The sequence below is a fragment of the Coffea eugenioides genome, chromosome 4, assembly GCF_003713205.1.
Source record: "Coffea eugenioides isolate CCC68of chromosome 4, Ceug_1.0, whole genome shotgun sequence".
NCBI classification, from domain to species: Eukaryota; Viridiplantae; Streptophyta; class Magnoliopsida; order Gentianales; family Rubiaceae; genus Coffea; species Coffea eugenioides.
Genome location: NC_040038.1, coordinates 1,741,193 through 1,768,218, shown reverse-complemented (window position 1 = coordinate 1,768,218; position 27,026 = coordinate 1,741,193). Strand labels below are relative to the sequence as shown.

The following is a 27,026-nucleotide window of genomic DNA, read 5'->3' as shown; positions in this document are numbered from 1 at the left end:
ATTTCTTTGATGGCTGAGATTAGACCTAATTTCAAATCGGAGCGGGATCTTACTGGCAGTTAATTTCCTGGATGAACCCAATGGATTTTGTCCTAGGGATAAACTATGTTTCGGTCCAACAAAGACTTGTTTCAACCCAAATCAAATTTGGCCATGGCCTTTCGATATCACTGTTTTGTACGAGAAAGGGCTTCACAAAATGGGACTGGTGTTTTAACTACATTCAGATTTACTTGTTCCAGTAGTTTAATAGGAAGCATTGTTTGTTTTTAACCCTTTTCTACGTCAGTTTCCAAAAAAAAAAAAAATCCCTTTTCTACGTTTGCAGTCAAGCCGGATTTAATTGTAAAGCGAACCCTTGAAAAACAACTATCATCAGACAGTACTGGATGGTAAATGTTTAGCAGTCTCAAGGAAAATGGCTTAGTCATTTGGTTGCACAACTAATATACTAATTTTATTTAAATATGCCACTATTATCTTCTTCTTTTTTTTCTTGAAAAGGAAAAAAAAATCAGTAAGAGGTTATTATACATGTTTAATCTTCCTCCATAAAGTATTTGTGTTTGGATTACATTTTCTAAAATTTCTGTAGAAAAATTACTGTAGCTATTTGATGTATGTGAGGAGAAAAGGTATTAGGGAAATGTGATCACGGAAAACGATGCAATTTTCCGGCAAAAAACAGCTATCCAAACAAGGAACTAGTATATCTAGGAACTATATTCACGATTGTTGTTGTATCAATATGTACAAATCGAGGAACCTACTTTCAAAATTATTTATCCTTTTTCAAATCTATTATTACAAAGGTTATGTTTTGCGGGTGTCAAAATTTCCGGCTCTTCCAAACGGCTTAATGGAATAAACATTCATTCTCGGAAGAAATCTTCGATTTTGCGGATTGTAATGGACGACGAAGATGGTTTGTAACTTTGTAGTATGTCTGGTAATGCAGAATATCATGCATAGATCCTAACTTGGCCGCTTTCAACGTCCAGTTCCAAGGCAAAGATCTATTGTTCGTTTAGTTGAATATTTGGAAACATTATGGTCAAAGTTACCTTGGCCTTTAATTGCCTCCACCGTCTGTGGAAGTTACCTTGGTCTCCAATTACTTTGTCGTTTTGGATTATTCTAGTAGCTTTCTTACGTTTCCTTATTGTTTAATTATTGCCTTTATAAGATTTTTAATTACGCTTTTTTTTTTTCCTCCTACGCTTGCAGCTTTAGAAGTAAGCCACCTGTATGATGCATACTAAAAATACCTTAAATTTATTACCATAACTAGTTTTGTACCCGTTCGTTGAACGGGAATTTTTGAAAAATAATAAATTATTTAATCAATTTTCTAAAAATATCGATACGAAATACAAACTTAATGTATATTTTATTATAACCTTTTTTAAGTATATTACTATGTGCACATTGCAATATAAAGTATTCTAATAATATAAATTTAAACATCTAATTTAGTAAATAATAATTCAAAAATGAAAAACATAACATTCAACAATACCATAACATTCAAAAACTTGAAAATAAATAAAAAGTGCAGTAAATAGTATCAAATAATATTCTACTCTTCAGAAACTTGTTTTTGTTTTTCTTCTGTTTGAACATTCTCCTCGATTTGTCCGTGCAAATCAGTATTTATTGATTTTCCATTATCACTGCATGATAGCAAAGCAGGATAACTAAGCATAAAAAAAACAATTTATCGCATTCAAGGTTGTGTATAACAATACGTAAAGATTAAGATTTAAAAAAGTAAAATAGTATATTAAATCTACCTTCTCATGCAAATCTTTTTATGAGGATTCCCTTCCTCTGTGATTTTTGTTGAACCCTGTGATGAATGATTCATATGAATTGTATTGAAATATTGTTGATTAGAATCATCTGTTATACTGATTAATATCTGGGAAGAAAATACTTCAGATTGGTATTGGTTGTCGGTTCCACCAATCGGATAATGATTTATCAAAATTAAAGGCAAAAATATTATGTGAGATATAATATGTGAAATATAAGAGAAATTTATTGCACATTACCTGTGAAAGCATAAAATGCGTTTCCCTCCCGAAATCACAGTGAAACTATCTTGTCACTGTAAATCTATTACTACCTTATTCCATATCGTAATTGTTCAACTTGATTTGGAACACAAAAGATTTCCAATTCCTGCCATGCTAGTACTATGTGTCTGTAATCAACAATTAGTGATGAACCACATTTTCCTCCGTAATGCTGATGTTAACAGAATCAGCTTTTAATTTCATGAGCCAAATTATAATATTCTGCATGATTAAAAGAACAATGAATAGTGAGAAAATGTCTGCAAGTGAATCTGGTTCTTGTCTAGTTACATTCCCATCATCTACTTTTGTCTTCCAAGGTGATGGGGTGTCATTGCAACTGAAAAACAAAAACTCATGAAACTTAAAATGGCATTTTCAAGAATGCGCAACATAATGTTGAACTGACAGCTCATTCTCATGTAAAATGCTGATCTGATGTCCATGAAATTTGCAAAGAGGCCCAATATGTCAAGGAAGCAATGCCAAAACTGAAACTTTTTGCTTGTCAAAGAATCAACCAAAAGCATTTTTCATGGATGAATATGACGATAGAAGTTTAGCTTATGGTAGTATTAATACAGAAACAAAATTCAGTAAATTAAACAAACACAAGTAAAGCTAATTGACCATCATAAAGCTACTGTTGCTGATATATCTAACTCCAGCATAGCTAACTAATCTTAACAAAAACTACCGAGCATACCTACAAATTTTTATAAACATCTACATACCGAAGTACATTGAGAAATGACTGTACACACGATTCAAAGAGAAATTAGACTTTTTACAGATCCCAGTAACAACCATTTTCTCCTTATGAAGATACCAATAAATCATGATTTTTAATCTAAGGAAAAACTTAGTAATAATTGAACAATTTATGCAGGAGAAAATAACGATGAACGCGCAATAATTGAATCAATATCTCTTGACCAAATGATTAAGACAGTTGAAAACTTTCTTGCATATGAATGAATTTTGATGTCTAATTCTAGAAGAGCCAGCCTGTAGAAACTGGAAGGAGTCCAGACGTAGTGTTGACAAATGGTCCAATTAATTGCATGTATATTTTTGTTACAATTATCATCTAATAATTGATTGCACGTTGATTGTTGGTAGGATTAATTAAGTAAACGGTCAGAGTCTTTTAGTTAACTAACGATATCGTTACCACATATAATAGTAGGATATTGGAAGAAAGGCCAATGCAAAATGATTGCACGAATTTTTGAAAATTGGAAAACAGATTAAAGCTCTCTATAATCTTTGGTCTTCACCTTCTATTAAAAGGCAGCAGAGATGCTTCTAAAACTTTATAACATACACATACTTACTCTTCTCTATAGTATAATACTCAATGTTTAAATCATATATACTCAATGTTAATAGAGTGCGCTAAAAAGACTCAACCATGGAAAACCCCAAATCTTTCTTTAATACTACACATTTTTTCCCCTATCTTTTTCTTTCCCAACATGAATATTTAACAGCAGTGTCAGACATAACAAAAAAAAAACATACATACTTTTGAAAAATCAAATTAAAACAGAAAATATGTATTGAAAGAAAATGTACCTGATAATCAAGAGGAGTGGAAATCCAAAATTGATGTTTTAATGTGCCAATCACTTGCATTGGAAATGCCTAACCATGAATTTGATGCTTGAAATTAATATATTAGAGGCTATATGTAGTGTAGACATAAGAAATAAGAATTGATAAGGATATAAAGAGATATTGATAAGAATCCTATAATTACTTTTGGGTAGGAAATAAGAATCCTATAATATTAAGAATTCTTATAGGAAATAAAACCTTACAAATTTTATGCAAGGTACGTTTATTTCTTTGGTTGATGACACTCCATTTTCTTTATGGACTTTTCCAGAAATTTTCAATCAGATGAAGTGCCATTTCTCTTTGTACATCAATTATGCATGGGGACTGTGAGTCTTGTAGAAACTTTCTTAGGCTAATTTTCTTTAATTTCCATGCCTAGATATACGGACAGATTATCTTAAAATAAAAAAGATTCTTATAGGAAATAAAACCCTACAATTTTTATGCAAGGTACGTTTATTTCTTTGGTTGATGACTCTCCATTTTCTTTAGGGACTTTTTCAGAAATTTTCAATCAAATGAAGTGCCATTTCTTTTTGTACATCAATTATGCATGGGGACTATGAGTCTTGTAAAAACTTTCTTCAATTTCCATGTCTAGATATACGGGTAGATTATCTTAAAATAAAAAGGATGTATGATGAAGCTGTAAAAAAAATAAAAAAAAAGGACACTATAAAAAATATATATTATCATTTATTCCTATATATCTAATAGAGGAGATTTATGTCTCTTTTATTTATATCAAATTACTTTTTAGTTCCTTGTTTGGGTAGGAAATAAGAATCATATAATATTAAGAATTCTTATAGGAAATAAGAATTGATATACATCCAAACAAAAAAGTAACAAGCCACGTAGGAAACTTCTTGCCGTCTCATTAAGCTACGTAGGAGAGAGAAAATAGGGAAGAATAAGTATTAGGATACGACTTTATTATATATATATGATATATGTGTTGGCTTCTCAAAAAGCCTTTATTTAACCCACCAAAAAAAATTGTTCTCTGCAAATCTAGGTTTAGGCGACAAGAAAACACTAACCTCCTAAGGTTGTTTTTCTTGCCAGAATTGCCTCCCCACCGCGGACAAAGGTGCTTTAGGTAAAATTTTGAATTAGGACATAATTGCTAGCATTTATTTCCTCATCCATGTGCCTGGACATTCTTCGATTTTTTATTTATCCTTGTTACTTCTTTTTTTTTTTTTTTTGAATTTCAGGGTTATTAGTATCTATTAACACAATGGTGGGGGCAACTCCTAATGCATCAACTGGGTTAGAGATGAGCAGTCCATACGAGGTTGTTATATGCCTTTATTTATATATAATTCTTCTTATTTGATTTAAAAATATTTATGAACCCTTTGTTCAGCCTCAATTTAATAGATAGTTTTGATCACTATGCTTTCATCCATACTAAGTCTCAACGTTACGATGGATTCGTTATTTTTTTTGCCTCTTTGGTTCAATGTGTTAAACGTTAGAGAGATTATATGCTTATATAACGTCAAAGGATTAACTTGAAATATAATCAACCAGTAAAAGATTTAAGACAAGACAAGTGGGATCAATCTTACTTCTGTCAAAGAAGGAGCTTGCAATTGGAAGGTTTAGATTTCGTCCGCTTATTTGTATTGCGATTGGTACCCTTATTTTTTGTATAATGTAATTTCGTTTTGTTGGGGTGAGGGGGTTTTTTGGAAGTTTAGGTGGACTGGCGGGTGTTTATGTCTTTCTGTCATTGATTTTTTTTTAGATTTCTATTCGAACTGCAGTCAGCAAAATCTTAATCATCATTATTGTCCACAAGTTATTTTTACTTAAACAATTTTACTATGGGATTGCACAGCTTATTGTCAGAAAACATCCAAAACTCCACCACCTAGTTGCAATTAGAGCTATTAGACGAATGAGTAGCTTGTGAGCTCAACTCAGCTCACATCATTTAAGTTTGAATTTGGCTCATTCATTTAATTAATTAAGCCAAATTCGCTACACTCAAGTGTCAAATTAGGACTGTTTTCTAAATAAGCCTAGCTAGGCGCAAAAAATTCGTTTAAACTCATCTAGGATCATTTGCACATTTATTTGTTTAAACTTGTCTTGATAGTTTAGGATTTTTTTGTTTAAATATTGGAAATATATAAACTTCGGTGTCCTTTTTTTAATGTGCCAATCATTGTTGCAAGGATCCCCTTGATCCCCATTGATCCCCATTGATCCCCATTGATCCCATTGATCCCCTTAATGTGCCAATCACTGTTGCAAGGATTAGAAATCTCAAAACCCCAAGACCCTGAAAATCCACCATGCTCCATATTATTTGGATTTATGGCTCACCGAAGTACGCCTGAACTAAACAGATGTGCCGGAAAGATTGGAGAGTATCTAGGTGTGTTGAAATCCGTGACGGATGAAACTAAAGAAAGACGGGACATGGAGGAATAGATCATGGCGAGACAATTCTTGCTCCTCGGTTGTGTCCAAGATTGCGACATCATGAAGAAGGTTATCAAGAACTCTGGACGCACTTATGAGGGTCAAGTCATCACCAAAGGAGTTGATGTATTTGAGAAAGCAACTAATGTAGGGCTGAACCCCATAGACATTGATTCTGCGGAGGGTGCACGGTACAAAAGCGCTTTTAAGATTCATCGATATCTTGAGTACGACCCGTCAACCTTCCGCCGGCCGTGATGAGGGTTTCTTCTTGACATTTTCTGACATTTTCTGATGAGAGTTTCTTGACCTTGAGGATTTTGTCAGTGTTGTCTTTTCATTCATGGGTTTGCGTTATACGTAATATTTCACGGATTGCTTTAATTACTTTTTTTCCCTGATTGTTTGTTTACTTCATGGTTACGTTTATGTCTTCTCCGTTGTCAAAGGAGTAAATATTCATATTTCAATTAAATAAAATTAGTGGACAATTCTCTAATTTTTCTGTCTAGTTCTCTTATTCCTTACTCCTAGTACTTCATGATGTGTGAATCGTTCATTCCCTTTTTTTAAAAAATTTTTTGGTAATAAAGCAATATGATTAGAAAATTATCCAAAGTTTACACCCCATAAATTCGTTCCTTTGAGTTGCATCTATCATATACTACTACTTTTACCCACTTCGATGAATGAAGTAGGCTGGGTTTTGGGTACAACGATTTAATTTCCAATAGTGTTCTATTTTGTTGTTTGAGGACATCCGTAGCATTACCATCATCGTCATGCCGATCAACCCCTATATTCCATCCAAAAATATAAATATAAAAAAATAAAAGACCAGCTGCTATCCTATATATGAGAGTAGTGATTTTGACATAATAAAATGAGGGTTTAACTAACGAGTACCCTAATGATACTCATTAAGAGGGATATTAGGTGTTAATTTTTTATCAAATATAAAATTATTTTTTTAAAAAAAATCTAAATACAGAGGTGCATTAAATATGAGAGTGTGCGTTTACATAATAAATTAGGTCATTAGGTGTAATCTAGCCCTATTAACAAATGACACCCTAGGGTACCGATTAGAAAATTTTATCAAATGCTAAAACATTTGTTTTGACACCCTAGGTAGAGATCTCATCATGCATACATTTGTTTTGAATCCAAACATTCATGACCAAGATTTAGTAGTCGCTAAATCTGATTGACTTTTTTTTAATATATATAAATATAAATATCTGAATGAGTTATCTATGCTTCAAGTGAAATTTATCACATGGATGGATATATAACTTCAATAAGTACTGTTGCAAGGATTAGAAATCTCAAAACCCCAAGACCCTGAAAATCCACCATGCTCCATATTATTTGGATTTATGGCTCACCGAAGTACGCCTGAACTAAACAGATGTGCCGGAAAGATTGGAGAGTATCTAGGTGTGTTGAAATCCGTGACAGGTGAAATTAAAGAAACACGGGACATGGAGGAACAGATCATGGCGAGACAATTCTTGCTCCTCGGTTGTGTCCAATATTGCGACATCATGAAGAAGGTTATCAAGAACTCTGGACGCACTTATGAGGGTCAAGTCATCACCAAAGGAGTTGATGTATTTGAGAAAGCAACTAATGTAGGGCTGAACCCCATAGACATTGATTCTGCGGAGGGTGCACGGAACAAAAGCGCTTTTAAGATTCATCGACATCTTGAGTACGACCCGTCAGCTTTCCGCCGGCCTTGATGAGGGTTTCTTCCTGACATTTTCTGACATTTTCTGATGAGGGTTTCTTGATCTTGAGGATTTTGTCAGTGTTGTCTTTTCATTCATGGGTTTGCGTTATACGTAATAGTTCACGGATTGCTTTAATTACTTTTTTTCCCTGATTGTTTGTTTATTTCATGGTTACGTTTATGTCTTCTCCGTTGTCAAAGGAGTAAATATTCATATTTCTATTAAATAAAATTAGTGGACAATTCTCTAATTTTTCTGTCTAGTTCTCTTATTCCTTACTCCTAGTACTTCATGACGTGTGAATCGTCCATTCCCTTTTTTTAAAAAAATTTTTGGTAATAAAGCAATATGATTAGAAAATTATCCAAAGTTTACACCCCATAAATTCGTTCCTTTGAGCTGCATCTATCATATACTACTACTTTTACCCACTTCGATGAATGAAATAGGCTGGATTTTGGGTACAACGATTTAATTTCCAATAGTGTTCTATTTTGTTGTTTGAGGACATCCGTAGCATTACCATCATCGTCATGCCGATCAGCCCCTATATTCCATCCAAAAATATAAATATAAAAAAATAAAAGACCAGCTGTTATCCTATATATGAGAGTAGTGATTTTGACATAATAAAATGAGGGTTTAACTAACGAGTACCCTAATGATACTCATTAAGAGGGATATTAGGTGTTAATTTTTTATCAAATATAAAATTATTTTTTTAAAAAAAATCTAAATACATAGGTGCATTAAATATGAGAGTGTGCGTTTACATAATAAATTAGGTCATTAGGCGTAATCTAGCCTTATTAACAAATGACACCTTAGGGTACCGATTAGAAAATTTTATCAAATGCTATAACAATTACACTGCAAAACCAAATGTATAGGTAGAGATCTCATCATGCATACATTTGTTTTGATGCCAATCATTCATGACCAAAATTTAGTAGTCGCTAGATCTGATTGACTTTTTTTTAATATATATAAATATAAATATCTGAATGAGTTATCTATGCTTCAAGTGAAATTTATCACATGGATGGATATATAACTTCAATAAGTACTGTTGCAAGGATTAGAAATCTCAAAACCCCAAGACCCTGAAAATCCACCATGCTCCATATTATTTGGATTTATGGCTCACCGAAGTACGCCTGAACTAAACAGATGTGCCGGAAAGATTGGAGAGTATCTAGGTGTGTTGAAATCCGTGACGGGTGAAATTAAAGAAACACGGGACATGGAGGAACAGATCATGGCGAGACAATTCTTGCTCCTCGGTTGTGTCCAATATTGCGACATCATGAAGAAGGTTATCAAGAACTCTGGACGCACTTATGAGGGTCAAGTCATCACCAAAGGAGTTGATGTATTTGAGAAAGCAACTAATGTAGGGCTGAACCCCATAGACATTGATTCTGCGGAGGGTGCACGGAACAAAAGCGCTTTTAAGATTCATCGACATCTTGAGTACGACCCGTCAGCTTTGCGCCGGCCTTGATGAGGGTTTCTTCCTGACATTTTCTGACATTTTCTGATGAGGGTTTCTTGATCTTGAGGATTTTGTCAGTGTTGTCTTTTCATTCATGGGTTTACGTTATACGTAATAGTTCACGGATTACTTTAATTACTTTTTTTCCCTGATTGTTTGTTTATTTCATGGTTACGTTTATGTCTTCTCCGTTGTCAAAGGAGTAAATATTCATATTTCTATTATATAAAATTAGTGGACAATTCTCTAATTTTTCTGTCTAGTTCTCTTATTCCTTACTCCTAGTACTTCATGACGTGTGAATCGTCCATTCCCTTTTTTTTTAAAATTTTTTGGTAATAAAGCAATATGATTAGAAAATTATCCAAAGTTTACACCCCATAAATTCGTTCCTTTGAGCTGCATCTATCATATACTACTACTTTTACCCACTTCGATGAATGAAATAGGCTGGATTTTGGGTACAACGATTTAATTTCCAATAGTGTTCTATTTTGTTGTTTGAGGACATCCGTAGCATTACCATCATCGTCATGCCGATCAGCCCCTATATTCCATCCAAAAATATAAATATAAAAAAATAAAAGACCAGCTGCTATCCTATATATGAGAGTAGTGATTTTGACATAATAAAATGAGGGTTTAACTAACGAGTACCCTAATGATACTCATTAAGAGGTATATTAGGTGTTAATTTTTTATCAAATATAAAATTATTTTTTTAAAAAAATCTAAATACAGAGGTGCATTAAATATGAGAGTGTGCGTTTACATAATAAATTAGGTCATTAGGCGTAATCTAGCCCTATTAACAAATGACACCCTAGGGTACCGATTAGAAAATTTTATCAAATGCTATAACAATTACACTGCAAAACCAAATGTATTGGTAGAGATCTCATCATGCATACATTTGTTTTGATTCCAATCATTCATGACCAAGATTTAGTAGTCGCTAAATCTGATTGACTTTTTTTTAATATATATAAATATAAATATCTGAATGAGTTATCTATGCTTCAAGTGAAATTTATAACATGGATGGATATATAACTTCAATAAGTACTGTTGCAAGGATTAGAAATCTCAAAACCCCAAGACCCTGAAAATCCACCATGCTCCATTTTATTTGGATTTATGGCTCACCGAAGTACGCCTGAACTGAACAGATGTGCCGGAAAGATTGGAGAGTATCTAGGTGTGTGGAAATCCGTGACGTATGAAACTAAAGAAACACGGGACATAGAGGAACAGATCATGGCGAGACAATTCTTGCTCCTCGGTTGTGTCCAAGATTGCGACATCATGAAGAAGGTTATCAAGAACTCTGGACGCACTTATGAGGGTCAAGTCATCACCAAAGGAGTTGATGTATTTGAGAAAGCAACTAATGTATGGCTGAACCCCATAGACATTGATTCTGCGGTGGGTGCACGGTACAAAAGCGCTTTTAAGATTCATCGACATCTTGAGTACGACCCGTCAGCCTTCCGCCGGCCTTGATGAGGGTTTCTTCCTGACATTTTCTGATGAGGGTTTCTTCCTGACATTTTCTGACATTTTCTGATGAGGGTTTCTTGATCTTGAGGATTTTGTCAGTGTTGTCTTTTCATTCATGGGTTTGCGTTATACGTAATAGTTCACGGATTGCTTTAATTACTTTTTACCCTGATTGTTTGTTTATTTCATGGTTACGTTTATGTCTTCTCCGTTGTCAAAGGAGTAAATATTCATATTTCTATTAAATAAAATTAGTGGACAATTCTCTAATTTTCTGTCTATTTCTCTTATTCCTTACTCCTAGTACTTCATGACGTGTGAATCGTTCATTCCCTTTTTTAAAAAAAATTTTTGGTAATAAAAGCAATATGATTAGAAAATTATCCAAAGTTTACACCCCATAAATTCGTTCCTTTGAGCTGCATCTATCATATACTACTACTTTTACCCACTTCGATGAATGAAGTAGGCTGGGTTTTGGGTACAACGATTTAATTTTCTATAGTGTTCTATTTTTTTGTTTGAGGACATCCGTAGCATTACCATCATCGTCATGCCGATCAGCCCCTATATTCCATCCAAAAATATAAATATAAAAAAATAAAAGACCAGCTGCTATCCTATATATGAGAGTAGTGATTTTTGACATAATAAAATGAGGGTTTAACTAACGAGTACCCTAATGACACTCATTAAGAGGGATATTAGGTGTTAATTTTTTATCAAATATAAAATTATTTTTTTAAAAAAATCTAAATACAGAGGTGCATTAAATATGAGAGTGTGCGTTTACATAATAAATTAGGTCATTAGGCGTAATCTAGCCCTATTAACAAATGACACCCTAGGGTACCGATTAGAAAATTTTATCAAATGCTATAACAATTACACTGCAAAACAAATATATAGGTAGAGATCTCATCATGCATACATTTGTTTTGATTCCAATCATTCATGACCAAGATTTAGTAGTCGCTGAATCTGATTGACTTTTTTTTAATATATATAAATATAAATATCTGAATGAGTTATCTATGCTTCAAGTGAAATTTATCACATGGATGGATATATAACTTCAATAAGTACTGTTGCATGGATTAGAAATCTCAAAACCCCCAAGACCCTGAAAATCCACCATACTCCATATTATTTGGATTTTGGACCAAAGTTGCGGTCAATAATTTGGTCGGGCCACTATCCCCAAAGAAAATCGGCCGAAAACACTGGTCCAGCCGACATGAAGCGCACGAACCCTCGAGGCAACATGTGCTGACTCGTCAAATTATCCCTCAAGCACATACATACAGTATATCACGTTCCTTTCTTTTCTCTTTTCTTTTTTTTTTCCTGCCGCACCCATCTACATCCATTAAAAGAGGGGTTACCCAACTTAATCTCTTTCTCACTCGAACGTCGGCCCATATGCCCGACTGTTTTCCTCTGCAAAGGTATTGCTACATCACCATGATTAGGGGAAAACACTAGTGATTTACCATTGATTTCCTGCTTAAGTAGCTAGCGGAAAAAAAAGTTCCAAAATGGACAATTGTACGGGCAATTTGTTGGCCACAGCAATCCTCCTGTCCGCCATTATTTTCTACAGGAAACTCATATGTTGCAAACTCCTGTCAAGCTACACCACTCCTCGACTCCCTTTAGGCACTCTTGGATGGCCTTTTCTCGGAGAAACCCTCGACTTCATCTCTTGCGCTTACTCTGACCGCCCTGAGACCTTCATGGACAAGCGTCGTCTCATGTAAGCCGTTTTATATCTATAAATCTTCAATAAAGCTAGCTACCTAGCTAATGATGATATTCTTGTAGTATGACGACGTTTGATAGTGTACTTGTTGCTGGTTAAATGAAGTTTTGGGGTGTTTATCTTTCATTTGTAGATATGGGAAGGTGTTCAAGTCGCATATATTTGGAAATCCTACGATTGTTTCCACTTATCCAAGATCTCTGACTGAGCTGATGGGGAAACATATGACTTCAAAACTGGAAACCCGTTAGAACCAATCAATATGAATTAATGCACTCATTATGTACCACCAGCCGCAATTATATACGCGTGGTTTTGACCATATATATATGTGTATATGCATGCATGCATAATGCAGGTGATCACAGAAACACTGCGAATGGGAAACATAATCATAGGAGTAATGAGGAAAGTCACCAAGGACGTTGAGATTAAAGGACATTTCATACCAAAAGAATAGTGTGTATTTACGTATTTTAGATCCATACATCTGGATGAAGATGCATATGATTCTCCCTGTCTGTTCAACCCCTGGCGGTGGCAAGTAAGAAATTAAACACACACACACACACACACATATATATATATATGACCAATTCCCTGCTGTAGACTTCCCTTTGATTTTCCTTCAAAAAGAAAAAAAACAAATAGACTTCCCTTTGATTTCTCAAATAGTAGCGTAATATTTTGGGCCTCAACTGCAGCTGCCTACAACAAGTTTTTCACAAAATATCATCAGATATTGTGAGCATTTTCTGATTTTTATGCTTATTGGTATGGAAAAAGTAAACTAGTAGCCGCACATTGCAGGAGCGGGACACGAGCGGCAGCAGCTTCACTCCCTTTGGGGGTGGACAAAGGCTGTGCCCGGGCCTTGACCTGGCCAGGCTTGAAGCTTCTATCTTCCTTCACCATTTTGTTACCCAATTTAGGTATGTCCAAGGCTTCTTTTTTTTTATTATTTTGAATAAATCTTTTATACTCTGAGTACACAGATTTTTTTTTTTTGCACGAATAGGAGTGAATTTCAAATTTGAATAAAGATTATATATCATCCATCTGAATCTACCTACCACTATAAAAAAGATTTTCACACAGAGGAGTGTATAAAATATTACTTAATATTTTTTGCTTTTTCCAGCATTGTATTTTTCTCTTTCTTCTACTTATTCGTATTTATTTTTGTTCTTGGATTTCTTATTCTTCTTTAGAGTTACCTGTCTTTCATATCGATGCAAGTTAAACTTAAGAAATATGCGAGTCTTTGGATCCAAATGTAGAAGTAGTACCTTTTCATACTACCAGCACTCTATTGTATAGTAGTATCAAATTGATTTAAAGAAGGATCCACTAACTGACAGGTGGGCGGCGGAGGAAGATTGCATTATCAATTTCCCTACGGTGAGAATGAAGAGGAGGATGCTGGTGTGGGTCAAAAGGAGGAGAGACAACTCTTGTTCAAAACCAAAACACTAGGAGGAGCGGGTAAAAAATGAACCGAACCGAACCGCTGCTTTTCTGCGTACATCCACAACAAATTGTCAAATTCCAACAGATTTTCGGCTGTTTGCATGCTCGGAAGTTGGCAGTGTAGACGCCCCCAGTAGCGCTGGCAGTCTCAGTCAGTATCCTCCAAGCAGTAGTGTTAATTTGTGGGTTGAGGATCACAGTAGCAGTGTAATAGCTTTATAAGATTAGAGCGGCAGACCAAAAAAAGAAAATGACAATAATATGGCTATATAGTGACTGCACTGCACACGTGTGGGGGCAGCTGAAGCTCACGTCTTTTGTCGTTTTCTTAAGGTACGTAGAAAGCTTGTTTTAATGATAGATTTTATGTTATGATTACTTCTATTGAGGAGAGATAGAAAAAGATCAAGAAAAATTCGATGAATCACCACTGATTCAAATCACGAGTATCTAATCACTCGCTAGCGAAATATTTTTAGAAAAATCTGATTATTAGAATGTAGGTCAAGAAATTAGATTTTTTGATCTACATCCAAGTAGAGATCTAAAAAGGTCAAGGAGAATATGATAAATCATCACCGATTCAAACGAATATCGAAACATTCACTAATAAAATATTTTTAAAAAAAGTTTGAATATTAGATTGAAGGTCAAAGGATCTGTTCTCTTGATCTACGTGAAAATAGAGTTTTAAACCTCCCCTAGTCACTTATTATCATTGGTTTTACTACTTTAAACTCTCGGTTTCCTGATGACGTATACCACCAAGCTTGGATTCGTGACCATTAGGAACCTTTTTTTCCAAAGGAAACTAGAAAAATATCCAAAAAAATATATGTATATCATGGAATGGAGTGCAATTGCTACTTTCTCAGAGTGCCAATACTCTTACCCTACCCTCACTCCCTCCTCCCTCTTTTTCCCCACCCCACCCCCTTTCCTTCTTCTCCTTCCTCCTTATCCACCCCCGCCCGTTCAATTCCCCTTTCCCACCCCCTTGTTACCTCCTCTCCTTTTTCATCTGGCCGCCTGCCAGGACCAACAAGTTCAAAACTTGGGCAGTGAAAAATATCAACAATATCTCGTTGACTAGTTTTAGAAGAAGTGTATAATTTTATCAGCCGTTCACTTGAATTAGCTAGCAAAGCTTTAGCTGGATTATTATTAGCACATTAAGTAATAGCCAAGACAGTAGAATACACACGAGATCTGCACCTAAAAAAAAACTAAATTTACCATCACACAACATTTACGGAAACATTTCAGAAAACCCATGAAATTTGGCGAGTTTCTATTAAGCGAAAGAATTCAAGTGGCCCAACTACCAATTCACAAAGTTGAAACGCAAGCCCATCCTGGTCATAAACTAAACTCTTGCTCTTCTTAATACACACCCTTTTGAACTGCTAGCTAGCTAGCCCAAGGGGCGTGACAAAGAAGATTTAAGCGGGCCATTTTGTAAAAAACCCCCGTTTTATTTCCTGCTAAGAGGCCTTAGCTTCCCCACTTCTACCAAGCCTCCCCAAAGAAATTTTTTTTTTTTAAAAAAAAACACGCTGCGGGTAGGAAATAAGAATTCTATAATAGTAAGAATTCTTATAGGAAATAAAACTTTACAAATTTTATGCAAGGTACGTTTATTTCTTTGGTTGATGACACTCCATTTTCTTTATGGACTTTTTTAGAAATTTTCAATCAGATGAAGTGTCATTTCTCTTTGTACATCAATTATGCATGGGGACTGTGAGTCTTGTAAAAATTTTCTTGGCTAACTTTCTTTAATTTCTATGTCTAGATATGCGGGCAGATTATCTTAAAATAAAAAGGATTCTTATAGGAAATAAAACCCTACAATTTTTATGCAAGGTACGTTTATTTCTTTGGTTGATGACTCTCCATTTTCTTTAGGGACTTTTCCAGAAATTTTCAATCAGATGAAGTGCCATTTCTTTTTGTACATCAATTATGCATGGGGACTGTGAGTCTTGTAAAAACTTTCTTCAATTTTCATGTCTAGATATACGGGTAGATTATCTTAAAATAAAAAGGATGTATGATGAAGTTGTAAAAAAAATTAAAAAAAAAGGACACCATAAAAAATATATATATTATCATTTATTCCTATATATCTAATAGAGAAGATTTATGTCTCTTTTATTTATATCAAATTACTTTTTAGTTCCTTGTTTGGGTAGGAAATAAGAATCATATAATATTAAGAATTCTTATAGGAAATAAGAATTGATATACATCCAAACAAAAAAGTAGCAAGCCATGTAGGAAACTTCTTGCCGTCTCATTAAGCTACGTAGGAGAGAGAAAATACGGAGGAATAAATATTAGGATACGACTTTATTATATATATATGATACATGTGTTGGCTTCTCAAAAAGCCTTTATTTAACCCACCAAAAAAAATTGTTCTCTGCAAATCTTGGTTTAGGCGACAAGAAAACACTAACCTCCTAAGGTTGTTTTTCTTGCCAGAATTGCCTCCCCACCGCGGACAAAGGTGCTTTAGGTAAAATTTTGAATTGGGACATAATTGCTAGCATTTATTTCCTCATCCATGTGCCTGGACATTCTTCGATTTTTTATTTATCCTTGTTACTTTTTTTTTTTTTTTTGAATTTCAGGGTTATTAGTATCTATTAACACAATGGTGGGGGCAACTCCTAATGCATCAACTGGGTTAGAGATCAGCAGTCCATACGAGGTTGTTATATGCCTTTATTTATATATAATATAATTCTTCTTATTTGATTTAAAAATATTTATGAAACCTTTGTCCAGCCTCAATTTAATAGATAGTTTTGATCACCATGCTTTCATCCATACTAAGTCTCAACGTTACGATGGATTCGTTATTTTTTTTGCCTCTTTGGTTCAATGTGTTAAACGTTAGAGAGATTATATGCTTATATAACGTCAAAGAATTAGCTTGAAATATAATCAATCAGTCAAAGATTTAAGACAAGACAAGTGGGATCAATCTTACTTCTGTCAAATAAGGAACTTGCAATTGGAAGGTTTAGATTTCGTCCGCTTATTTGTATTGCGATTGGTACCCTTATTTTTTGTATAATGTAATTTCGTTTTGTTGGGGTGAGGGGGTTTTTTGGAAGTTTGGGTGGACTGGCGGGTGTTTATGTCTTTCTGTCATTGATTTTTTTTTAGATTTCTATTCGAACTGCAGTCAGCAAAATCTTAATCATCATTATTGTCCACAAGTTATTTTTACTTAAACAATTTTACTATGGGATTGCACAGCTTATTGTCAGAAAACATCCGAAACTCCACCACCTAGTTGCAATTAGAGCTATTAGACGAATGAATAGCTTGTGAGCTCAACTCAGCTCACATCATTTAAGTTTGAATTTGGCTCATTCATTTAATTAATTAAGCCAAATTCGCTACACTCAAGTGTCAAATTAGGACTGTTTTCTAAATAAGCCAAACTTAGCTAGGCGCAAAAAATTCGTTTAAACTCATCTAGGATCATTTTCACAGTTATTTGTTTAAACTTGTCTTGATTGTTTAGGATTTTTTTGTTTAACTATTGGAAATATATTTGGTGAAAATTTTCATTTAATAGGCAAATTAAATTGTTGAATAGTAAACTTGTATAAGATATTTAAGCACGTATACGTTTTTTAGAGGTCGAGTTCATCTCGTTTATGTGATAGGAGCCAAGCTTGGCGAAGAATTTTAACTCGGGATAATTTTAATGAGTTGAGTTTGAACACAATTCGTAACAAGTCGAATATGATAGCAAAAAGTTTGGCCCAATTCGACTCTTTTACGGCTCTAATTGAGGTCTTCATTGATTTCGGGTCGGAAATTCCAGACTTTTTTATTTTTCTTTGGGTACCTTTATTTTATGCTTGTTTTATGGGAACAGTACCCTAAACCTCAGAAAGGCAGCTTTAGATGTGTCAGTACGATGGTAGCAACATTAATGAAGGATTTGTTGCTTTTTAGTTTTTACTTTTTATTATAGGAAAAGCTGTTGCTAACTAATTGTAATTTGCTGCTTCTTGGTTACACTGGCGTGAATGTATGTATAATCAGCTTACTGGGGAAGACCAGATTAGTCAACTGCCCGATGACATTCTTGCTTCAATACTTTCTTGGTTGACACTGAAGGAAGCCATACTCACTAGCTTACTCTCAACCAGATGGAGGTACCTATGGACACATATTACGCGCCTCGACTTTCATCTACCAAGAAAAGAAGAGACTAATGGTAAAAGGGACAGAGGCCATCTGTCCCAGAATGAGAAGTTACGCCATGTCAATCGGGTCAATCGTGTTCTGGATTTGCACAGGTCTCATTTTCTAGAGAAATTCAGAATTGCCTTGCCTCTTGATCGTGAGGGTTACCATTGCGAACTTGATAAGTGGATCAAGTTTGTGCTGTCAAGGAAAGTCCGGGCCCTCGAAATAGACTTAACAGAACCGTCGAGGAGGAGGAGGAGGAGGCGAAGGAGGAATCATAGGATACAACAATATACTCTGCCTTTGAATTGGACCAGCAATTCTTCTTCATTTTCTGCCTCATTCTTCAATGCCCTGAAGTCGCTGTCCTTGAAGTTTGTTGGTGTGGATGATCAGATGGCTAAATCTTTCCTATCCAGCTGTCCTATGCTTGAACATTTGTCGATCCAAGGTTCATCTCAGCTTAAAAACCTGCAGATTACTGGACCATCACTCAAGCTAAAGAAGTTGGAGATTCGTGACATCGTTAAGATTTCCATCCAGCTATGCAATGTTGAACATCTTGAATCGTTTACGAGTCGAGACACCCGTTGCGAGGAGTGGGTTCTTGAAAATGTTCCTTCACTTGTCCACATTGACGTTGACCCGTTAATTATGTGCAGTGGAATACCTGATTTCATCACGAGGATGTCAGAACGCCTCCTCAATCAACTGGTGGAGCTTAATCTTAAGATTCCACAGCTTGACGTAGAAACTGTGAGAGAACAAAGAGATTTTAGCTGCTTTATTCGATGTTTGAATTTCTTACTTGAATTTCAGATCTGCCCTGTGATAATATGATGGTTTCATGTATTGATTGATATATACCTTCAGGTCTTCGAAAGGTATTATAGCAAATTTCCCAAAATGGAGAAGCTCAGAGTTCTTAAGCTGGACGTCTTGTCTACATCCGAATCTATTCTTTTGTCCTTCGCTGCTCTGTTTAATGCATCTCCATATCTACGTAAATTTGTGATGCAGGTAACCTTTTATGATTCATCAAGTATTCTACCTTGGTTGGTATTCATGTGCAAATTTTTTTTAAGTTGCCGAAAAATGTCATTATCTTGTTTGTTGTTCAATTGGTGGAATTCACGGAAGTAATGCGGACATGTTCTTGTTTTCAATTAATTTAATACCAGATTGTTGGCTTTTTTAGCCGCCCATGTATGCCTAAACCCAACTATAATTAACTTTGCTCTCTCTCTCTCTCTCTTGCAAGATATACATATACATAACATACACTAAAATTAAGTGCATGTACTATCACAGTTAAATTTATGTTTCATATATAAAATTTAAATTTCAAATTCAGATTAAGTATGTCATGCATTAATCAGCGAAAATATGCACACGCCGTCAGTTAGGCTTAGTTTGGGAGTTTATGAAGGAAGAGAAAAGAAAAGAAAAGATAGCTTAGGAAAGAAAAGAAGAGAAGGGAAAAGATGCATATTTCGTTTGGGAGTTTAATGAAAGAAAAGAAAAGAAATATCTTTCTCTCATTTGAGAGTTGGAGAGATTTGGAAAGAAAGGATTTTATGAGAATACAACTTTACATATTTGCCCTTTCTATTTGCCCTTTCTATTTGTTAAACTCTAAATAACAAAAATATGAAATATAATATTTAAATATATTTTAATACACACAAGTTGGACGGGTAACTAGTGTGTCAGAGAGTTGCCATAATCTCCTTAAACCCGCATGCGGGTTTAAAGAGTATTCGGATATTCTCATATGCACCTATGCATATCGAACCAACCGGATATCTTATCCGTATCCCATTTTTTTAAATAAAAATCTTATAAATTTGAAAAATAAAATCAAATTTAGATGTATTAGGGTTTTAAAAATATTATATAAGTGATAAAAATTTTATAAATTGTAAAAATAAAATCAAATTTAAATAATTAAATGTTATATTTGCATAAGAAATAATACAATAATCATAATAATGATAATACAATAATATTGGTGTAATAAAACTGCCATTAATTTAAATATTTACTTATAATGCCCAAAGAGCCTAATTACCAATTTTTTCTTCTCGCGCTCAAATATAACATTAACCCGCATGCGAGCTAACCTTGAAATAGAAAAAACACAGAATCCTGCTTGCGGGTTTCAACGTTATTATGCAGGCGGGATTTTAACCTGCTTCCTGACAAACAATTTCAGTAGCAACCAATTGTCGCTTCCTTTGTTGAATGTCATATTCTCCATCGACTTCATTTTGTTCCTTATCCATCTAAAACTGTTTGTATTAGAACACTAAATTTACGAATGAGTAAATAATTAAAAACAAATTTTATTTATTTACAAGGGTTATGGAGTCATTATCAAATACAATGTTAAAATTCTAAATATCAATATAAAAAGAAGTATTTTTCTAATAGTAATGTTTTTAAAGTGCTGACATAATTTACAGTAAATAAAAGTGGTTTTGACGATCAGCCACCATTCAAAATAATACTTCTAGTATCATCATCTTGTTAATCATTTCAAAGAAAGATGCATTATTATAATAAAAAGAGGCTAACGTATTGTTTATGAACTCTAGATGGATTATTTTACAATTTGAATCTTACATAGGCAAATAAACAAACAGATTGTATGCATTCAAATTTCATATCCATTTATCACCACTAAAGCTGTCATGTACCATAACCATGCAAGATATAATCACAAATCAATAATATAAAATCAAGAGTTCATTAACAAGAATTTTATGACAGAAAACGAACAAAAAATTTAGAGTATAAACAATAAGAATCTACACAAAAAAAAAATACTTTTTTCACAATGCTCTAGTGAAGACTAAGCAAAGAAAGAAAGAGAGATTGAGTTAAAGAAATACCTTTTGTTTGGTGAATTATGGGTGAAGAACCAATGAAAGCCAAGTTTTCTGATTTCGCAACTTGCTGGAAGTAGTGAAAGTATATGACACAGGACCACCGAGAAAGCTTCATAGTGCTTTTAGAAATCAGTTTTAGGATATATTGGGAATAATGAATTTTTGTATCAGCTTCTAAAGGACAAACTTGTCATATTAAAAATGTCTTTTGGCGCCCCATCATCTTTCCGTCCTTTTCTTCCCACTTTTGGGCGGAAAAATTTTCAACAATTGGAGGGAGATTTTATCCGTTCATTTCACTTCTTTTCTGTACTTGTTAAACTCCCAAAGGAAAGAAATGGTTGTCCTTTCTCTCTGAATACTTTCTTTTCTGTCCATTTCACCCTATCCAAATGAAGCCTAAGTGTATAGATGATCAAATATATATATATATATATATTTATAATGAATGCTGCTGTTAGCAGATTGAGTGGGCCCCGTATGAGTCGATGACAGACGCGAACAGGTTAACGGCGTTTCAGTACGCGTGCTGCCCTGCCAATGAACACCTCAAAACTGTGAAGTTTGGAGGATACTCTCACCGTTTATCTGAGTTTGAGTTTGCTGTTCACCTTTTGACATATGCGGTTGCGCTTGAGGAATTCATTGTTGACACTCGTATATCTGAAGATTCAAATAAAAGGCATCCAAAGCATCGGTTGCGCCGGCAGTTTGAAAGAGTAACGCCTCAAGGAGTCAAACTGGTCATCCTTTAATTCTTTGAGCATCCAAACTCTTCTTCTTGATGGATCTTTTTAATCAGCTTCTTTTACAGCTTTTGGCAACTTAAAGTTCATTTTTCAAGTTTTTCATCGATGGATTGGCGTGCATAGTTATAGTTGGAGTATTCCTCAACTTCTTAATTCGTAGTTGTGCATTTAAGGATATTTTAAACAATTTCTTTATGAAGAAGAATGAACCCAACACGCACACGCGTGAGATTAGTAAGTAATACATGAAAATTGATACGCAAGCCTAAATTAGTCGACCTTGGTTGGTAAGAGATTCTCATCTCAGAGCATCAGCCGCCAACATCATCAATGCATAACGAATATTTCATAGCACCGAGCTGTTAGCACCATCAACCTATAACGAAATTAACTTGCTTCCCGAATTGAAGAGGAGGTAGATGGCTATGAAATTTAACAGCTATCGCATAATAATAATAATAAGGTATATTTTCAATTCTAATTCTCCTTTAAAGCAACTACACGATTTTTTTTCCAGAACAAATTGCACCAAATATCACTAAACTATACACTAGTACTTGTTCAGGTCATTAAACTATTTTGTTAGCTAAAAATATCACCGAACTAACCAAAATACATGTTTTGTAGTACTTCGTGTAATTTCACCGTGAAGACAAAGGGAATAGCTGTCACGTGAGTTGCAAGCTTAATTTTTAAGGGGCAAAATCGTGAGTTCAACTTTTTGATTGAAGTTTGTCTTCACAAACAGGCCCCGCCTTTTAGGCCAACATCATTCATGGTTCTCTGATACCATTAGCCATAAGGAAACAACTAGTGTTCATAAAGCAAGGGGATTCAATAGCAATAGCAGCTCCTTCTCCCAACTCTATTCTTCTCACCTTTTAAGGGGTTATTTTCTTGACAAGAATCAACACAAAATTTACCTATTGCGGGAAGCTTTGATAATCAAACATGCCAAATAAATGTTTACCAAAAATATATATGTGTATATTAGAAGCAAAAAGTCTTTAAAATGTGTAAATTTTTGGATATTTTTAAATGTATATTTTAAATATTTTGAGAAATTTTTTTGAAGTTACTGTAGTTAAAGTTGTTAAAAAAACTTGTAACAGACAAATTTGGTCAAAAACTTGTTTGCCAAACAAGGCCTTAATTAGTTCGAAATTTTAAAAAGACCCTAATAAAAGATTTGCTTAAATGGTTTAAACATGTATTTAACATTTTAAAATGTGAAGTTACATGACTAATATTGATTGCTGAGCAATCAAAAGTAGTTGATGCTGAGCAATCAAAGATTATATTTGAATGTAAATACGTAATGTGTGGCAAAAGTACAGCCCAGTTTGTTTGGATAGAACTTTATTTGAATGATTTTTTTGAAATAATTACTGTAATACTTTTTGTGATGTGATGTGTGTGAGATAAAAATATGATTGTGAAGATAAAACGGTGATTGGAATTTGTGAAACAAATTATTTTATCTCAAATACACTCAATCCAAACACACTCAGTGACATTGTTTTTAACATTTTCTTACGAGAAACATAGAAAGATCTATGGCTCTGTTTGGATAAACTATTTTGAGGGTGTTTTTTAAAAATTTTACTGTAATTGTGTATATGAAAAATTTCTACTGTAGATATTTTTTGAATTGTTTTTAAAGATATTTTTAAAATATATTTTTGAATATTTTTATAATTTACAATTTTTTTGGGATATTTTTTTAAAATTTTACACGACCCACCACCATCTCCTCCCTTTTACTCCCCCTCTCTCCTTTCTCTTCCTCTCCTCCTTCCCTCTATTTCATCTCCCTCATCCTCCTCCTCCTGTTCCCTCTTTCCTCTCCCTTCTCCCCCCTCCCCTCCTTGCCCCCAACTCCAAACCCCTCTCCTGCTCGCGGGTGGTGGTTATGACTTTAGCCACCACTCTAACCACGACCGTCTTGGTCACGACTTCTGGTCGCGATCAGATTTGATCGTGACTAGGAATGTTGTGGTAAGTGGAGGAGAAGGAAATAGGGGGCGAGAAAAGGGAAAGAAGAAAGGAGGAAGGAGAAGAAGAGAGAGGAGAAGGAAAGAAGGAGAAGAAGGAGGAGAGAAAGAGGAAAGATAGGCGGAGAGAGAGAGAGAGGGTCGTGGGTATGGGGATGGTGACAATAAGGTGGTGGAGAGTGATGGGTAGTGGCGTAATTTTTTTTATATATATATTTGGAGTTATTTTTGATATATTGTATGGATATGGTGTTTTTGGAGTTGTTTTTGTTTGTGTATATTAAAAACTTGTTTTTCAAAAATTGAGGAATCCAAGCATTTTAGACTAACAACATATTTTTTTAATTATTTTTTTATTTTACATACATCATATTAAAAATATATTACAATTTTGTGAACGCATCCATTAGAAAGTAAGAGAAGAGAACAATAAAATACACCAACAAGAGACAGAGAAGGGGGGATTTTTTTTTTCCCCCGCCCATGACATTGTGATACTTCGGACGCTTACAATTAGTGCTTGAGATGATCATGCCCCGATTTTTCAAGTTGAGATCGCGAGCACCGAGCCTGGAATTTTCTGTGCACGGATGAGTGTTTTTTGTTAGGCATTCATTTTGGTGTTTGTCTGGTAGGAGTACAATATATCAATTGAAACTCACAATGCTGGGACGAAATACGATATAATTAAACACACTACGTCTACGTACGACTGACCAATACCATAAGTAACTCACACAAAAGATGGAGGTTACAACCCCACGATTTTTATTTATTTATTATTTTTTTTTGGCCAAATGCACGTCCAGATATTCCACTTGGGTCCGTCCAGGCCTCAGCAGTTTAGATATCGAATTCGAAAGCTTTTGCCTTAGTGCTTAAACTATATATATATATATATATATATATATATATATATATATGTGCGATTCCCCCTTTCCCAAAAAAAAAAAAAGAAAAGGTGCGCTTGGCTTGACAGACGGCCCAAATCGGGTGGGGTGGAAATGTCCTTCCACCATCTTTGTGATTGGCATGCATCCCTCCCATGAAAGTTGAAACACATGTGATTGCTTGGTTCGAAGTTGTAGTATTTAATTGATTGATTAGAGTGAGAATTGCAAAGAATCTGTCGGTTACATGATATGCTGCATCTTTCACTACTGCAAAAGAAAAGTGACAGGTGATGATTGATTTCAACCATCCGTTCAATTCCAGAAATTTGCAGAAAGAAGACATTTGCCAAAGGTGTTTGAGCAACTTCTGCGAAGGACCGAACTCCTTCCTATTCACCTTTTTGCACTTTTAACTTTCGACCAAGCAGAGAACTCTTCCAGTCTCTAGCATGAAGGTTCATTTTTGGAGTTCATATTCATACCAGCCAAAACACGTGGAACGATCACAATAAATCCCAGTAATGAAGCCCATGCCCAGTTCGCAAGTTAAAAACTTCTGAAGGTATATGACAAGTATTAATTGCGGAGCAATCAAAGAATATGCCCAAATGAATCCCTCAATTGCGGAGCCGGAGGAGCATAGCAATGCCAAGAAGGTGCCCAAGGAATATGCGATGCGATGAGCGGGAGTCATCTTCATCCATCGTGCTCACTTAATTTAAGTGGTTTCGTTTCCCTGTCATCCATCGATTCTCCACCACTCGATCAAACAAAATCATATAATTTCCGCATTACCTTTTCTGTTCATATATTCTTATATATATATATATATATATATATATATATAGTTGGCGGCGTACGTGGTAGTTGAATCCAAATAGACGAGAAGGGCGCAAATGCAGCCAGGGACGGTCATAGATTAACCGAATTTTGTCGTCAAATTGCAAGCACGAGGGAAATTTCGAATTGCCGTAGTGGCCACTTACTTAGCCAAGAGCAAGCATGTACAATCTAGAAAAAGACCGGTCGGTCAATCCGCCCACCTCCTCTTCCTCTTCCGTTTGCGATCAAATTTGAAATTGGGCAATGCAATTTCAGGAACGTATATTCAATACATCACTCAAAAGAAAGAAGAACTTGTTGGTTGATCATTATTATGTGCAGTGGCCACCCAAGAAATTGAGAAAATAGAAAATCTGCTGAGCGTGGATGGAGGGAGGATATAGGTGCTGGTCCTACGTGGCATACAAATCATTTGACAATCATCATGTGAATTGCCTCATGTTCCAAAACCGTCCAATTAATCTCTTCTGTTACTACGTCCTATATTATTATTCATTTCCTATATTAATCAGTTCACTAATCCTTCTCCTCTTCTCGCCGCATCGCTTATTTTCTGTTTTCGGAGTGGACCACGACCGACCCCTTCTCAAGTCTCTATCAGCTAAATGGCTACAGACGACGAGAGGAGAGACAGAACTCGTTGGATCTTTATATTGTTGCCTGAAGCTGATCCTAAACTCGTTTCTCTTACTCCTCCATTAAATTAGTAGTAATAATTATTTTTAGACTAGTTCTATCATGCCAAACATGACTCCAATTTCACGCAACTTTCACTTTTGTACAGTGGCCTGATTCCCGACTGAGTGCGTGCAAGAATATTCCTTGATTTCGCGTAAGATTCTCTTTCGCTCTCTAACAGATGATGAAGAGGATCAACATGTGATGTGGGTGCTCACGCAGAAATTGTTAATCTTTTTTTTTTCCCAGTAAAGAAAAAAAAAACTTTTTTTCTTAGTTGAAAAAAGCAATTCTGCACGTGAAATAATTTTTTAAAAAAAACATTATAACAATTTTTTGATGAGGTGTATGCAAGATAAAAAAAATGATTGAAAAATATATTAATTATATAAAAAAATAATTTGTACCATACAAACAAACCCGTTCATATAATGTAGCTTGGATTTGGAGGAGTCAATTTGTCTTGCACCCCAAAAACGGGGGGAGCCGCCGTGGATTGTCCTAAGCATCTCAACGGAATATCCTATCCCTTAATTAAGTTGGCAAATGCGTTTCGGGGTTGGATAGAAGTGAATAGTGAATTAACCCACCCCTCCGAATATTCTTCATATTCCCGCGCAATTCCTGATTCATTCCCCAAAGTGAATGTGCCGACGC

The 27,026-nt window shown here is 34.8% G+C and overlaps 1 protein-coding gene and 1 pseudogene across 1 annotated transcript; both read left to right on the top strand.

The window, feature by feature from the left end:
* Positions 1–12,409: 12,409 nt before the first annotated feature.
* On the top strand, positions 12,410–14,137 carry LOC113767854 (annotated as a pseudogene).
* Positions 14,138–18,162: 4,025 nt separating this feature from the next.
* LOC113767853 (F-box/LRR-repeat protein At3g03360-like) lies at positions 18,163–21,967 on the top strand. The gene is made up of 3 exons (XM_027312057.1): positions 18,163–19,077; positions 19,195–19,341; positions 21,677–21,967. Exons 1-3 carry the CDS (start codon positions 18,163–18,165, stop codon positions 21,965–21,967), a joined length of 1,353 nt encoding a protein of 450 aa, XP_027167858.1.
* Positions 21,968–27,026: the final 5,059 nt, after the last annotated feature.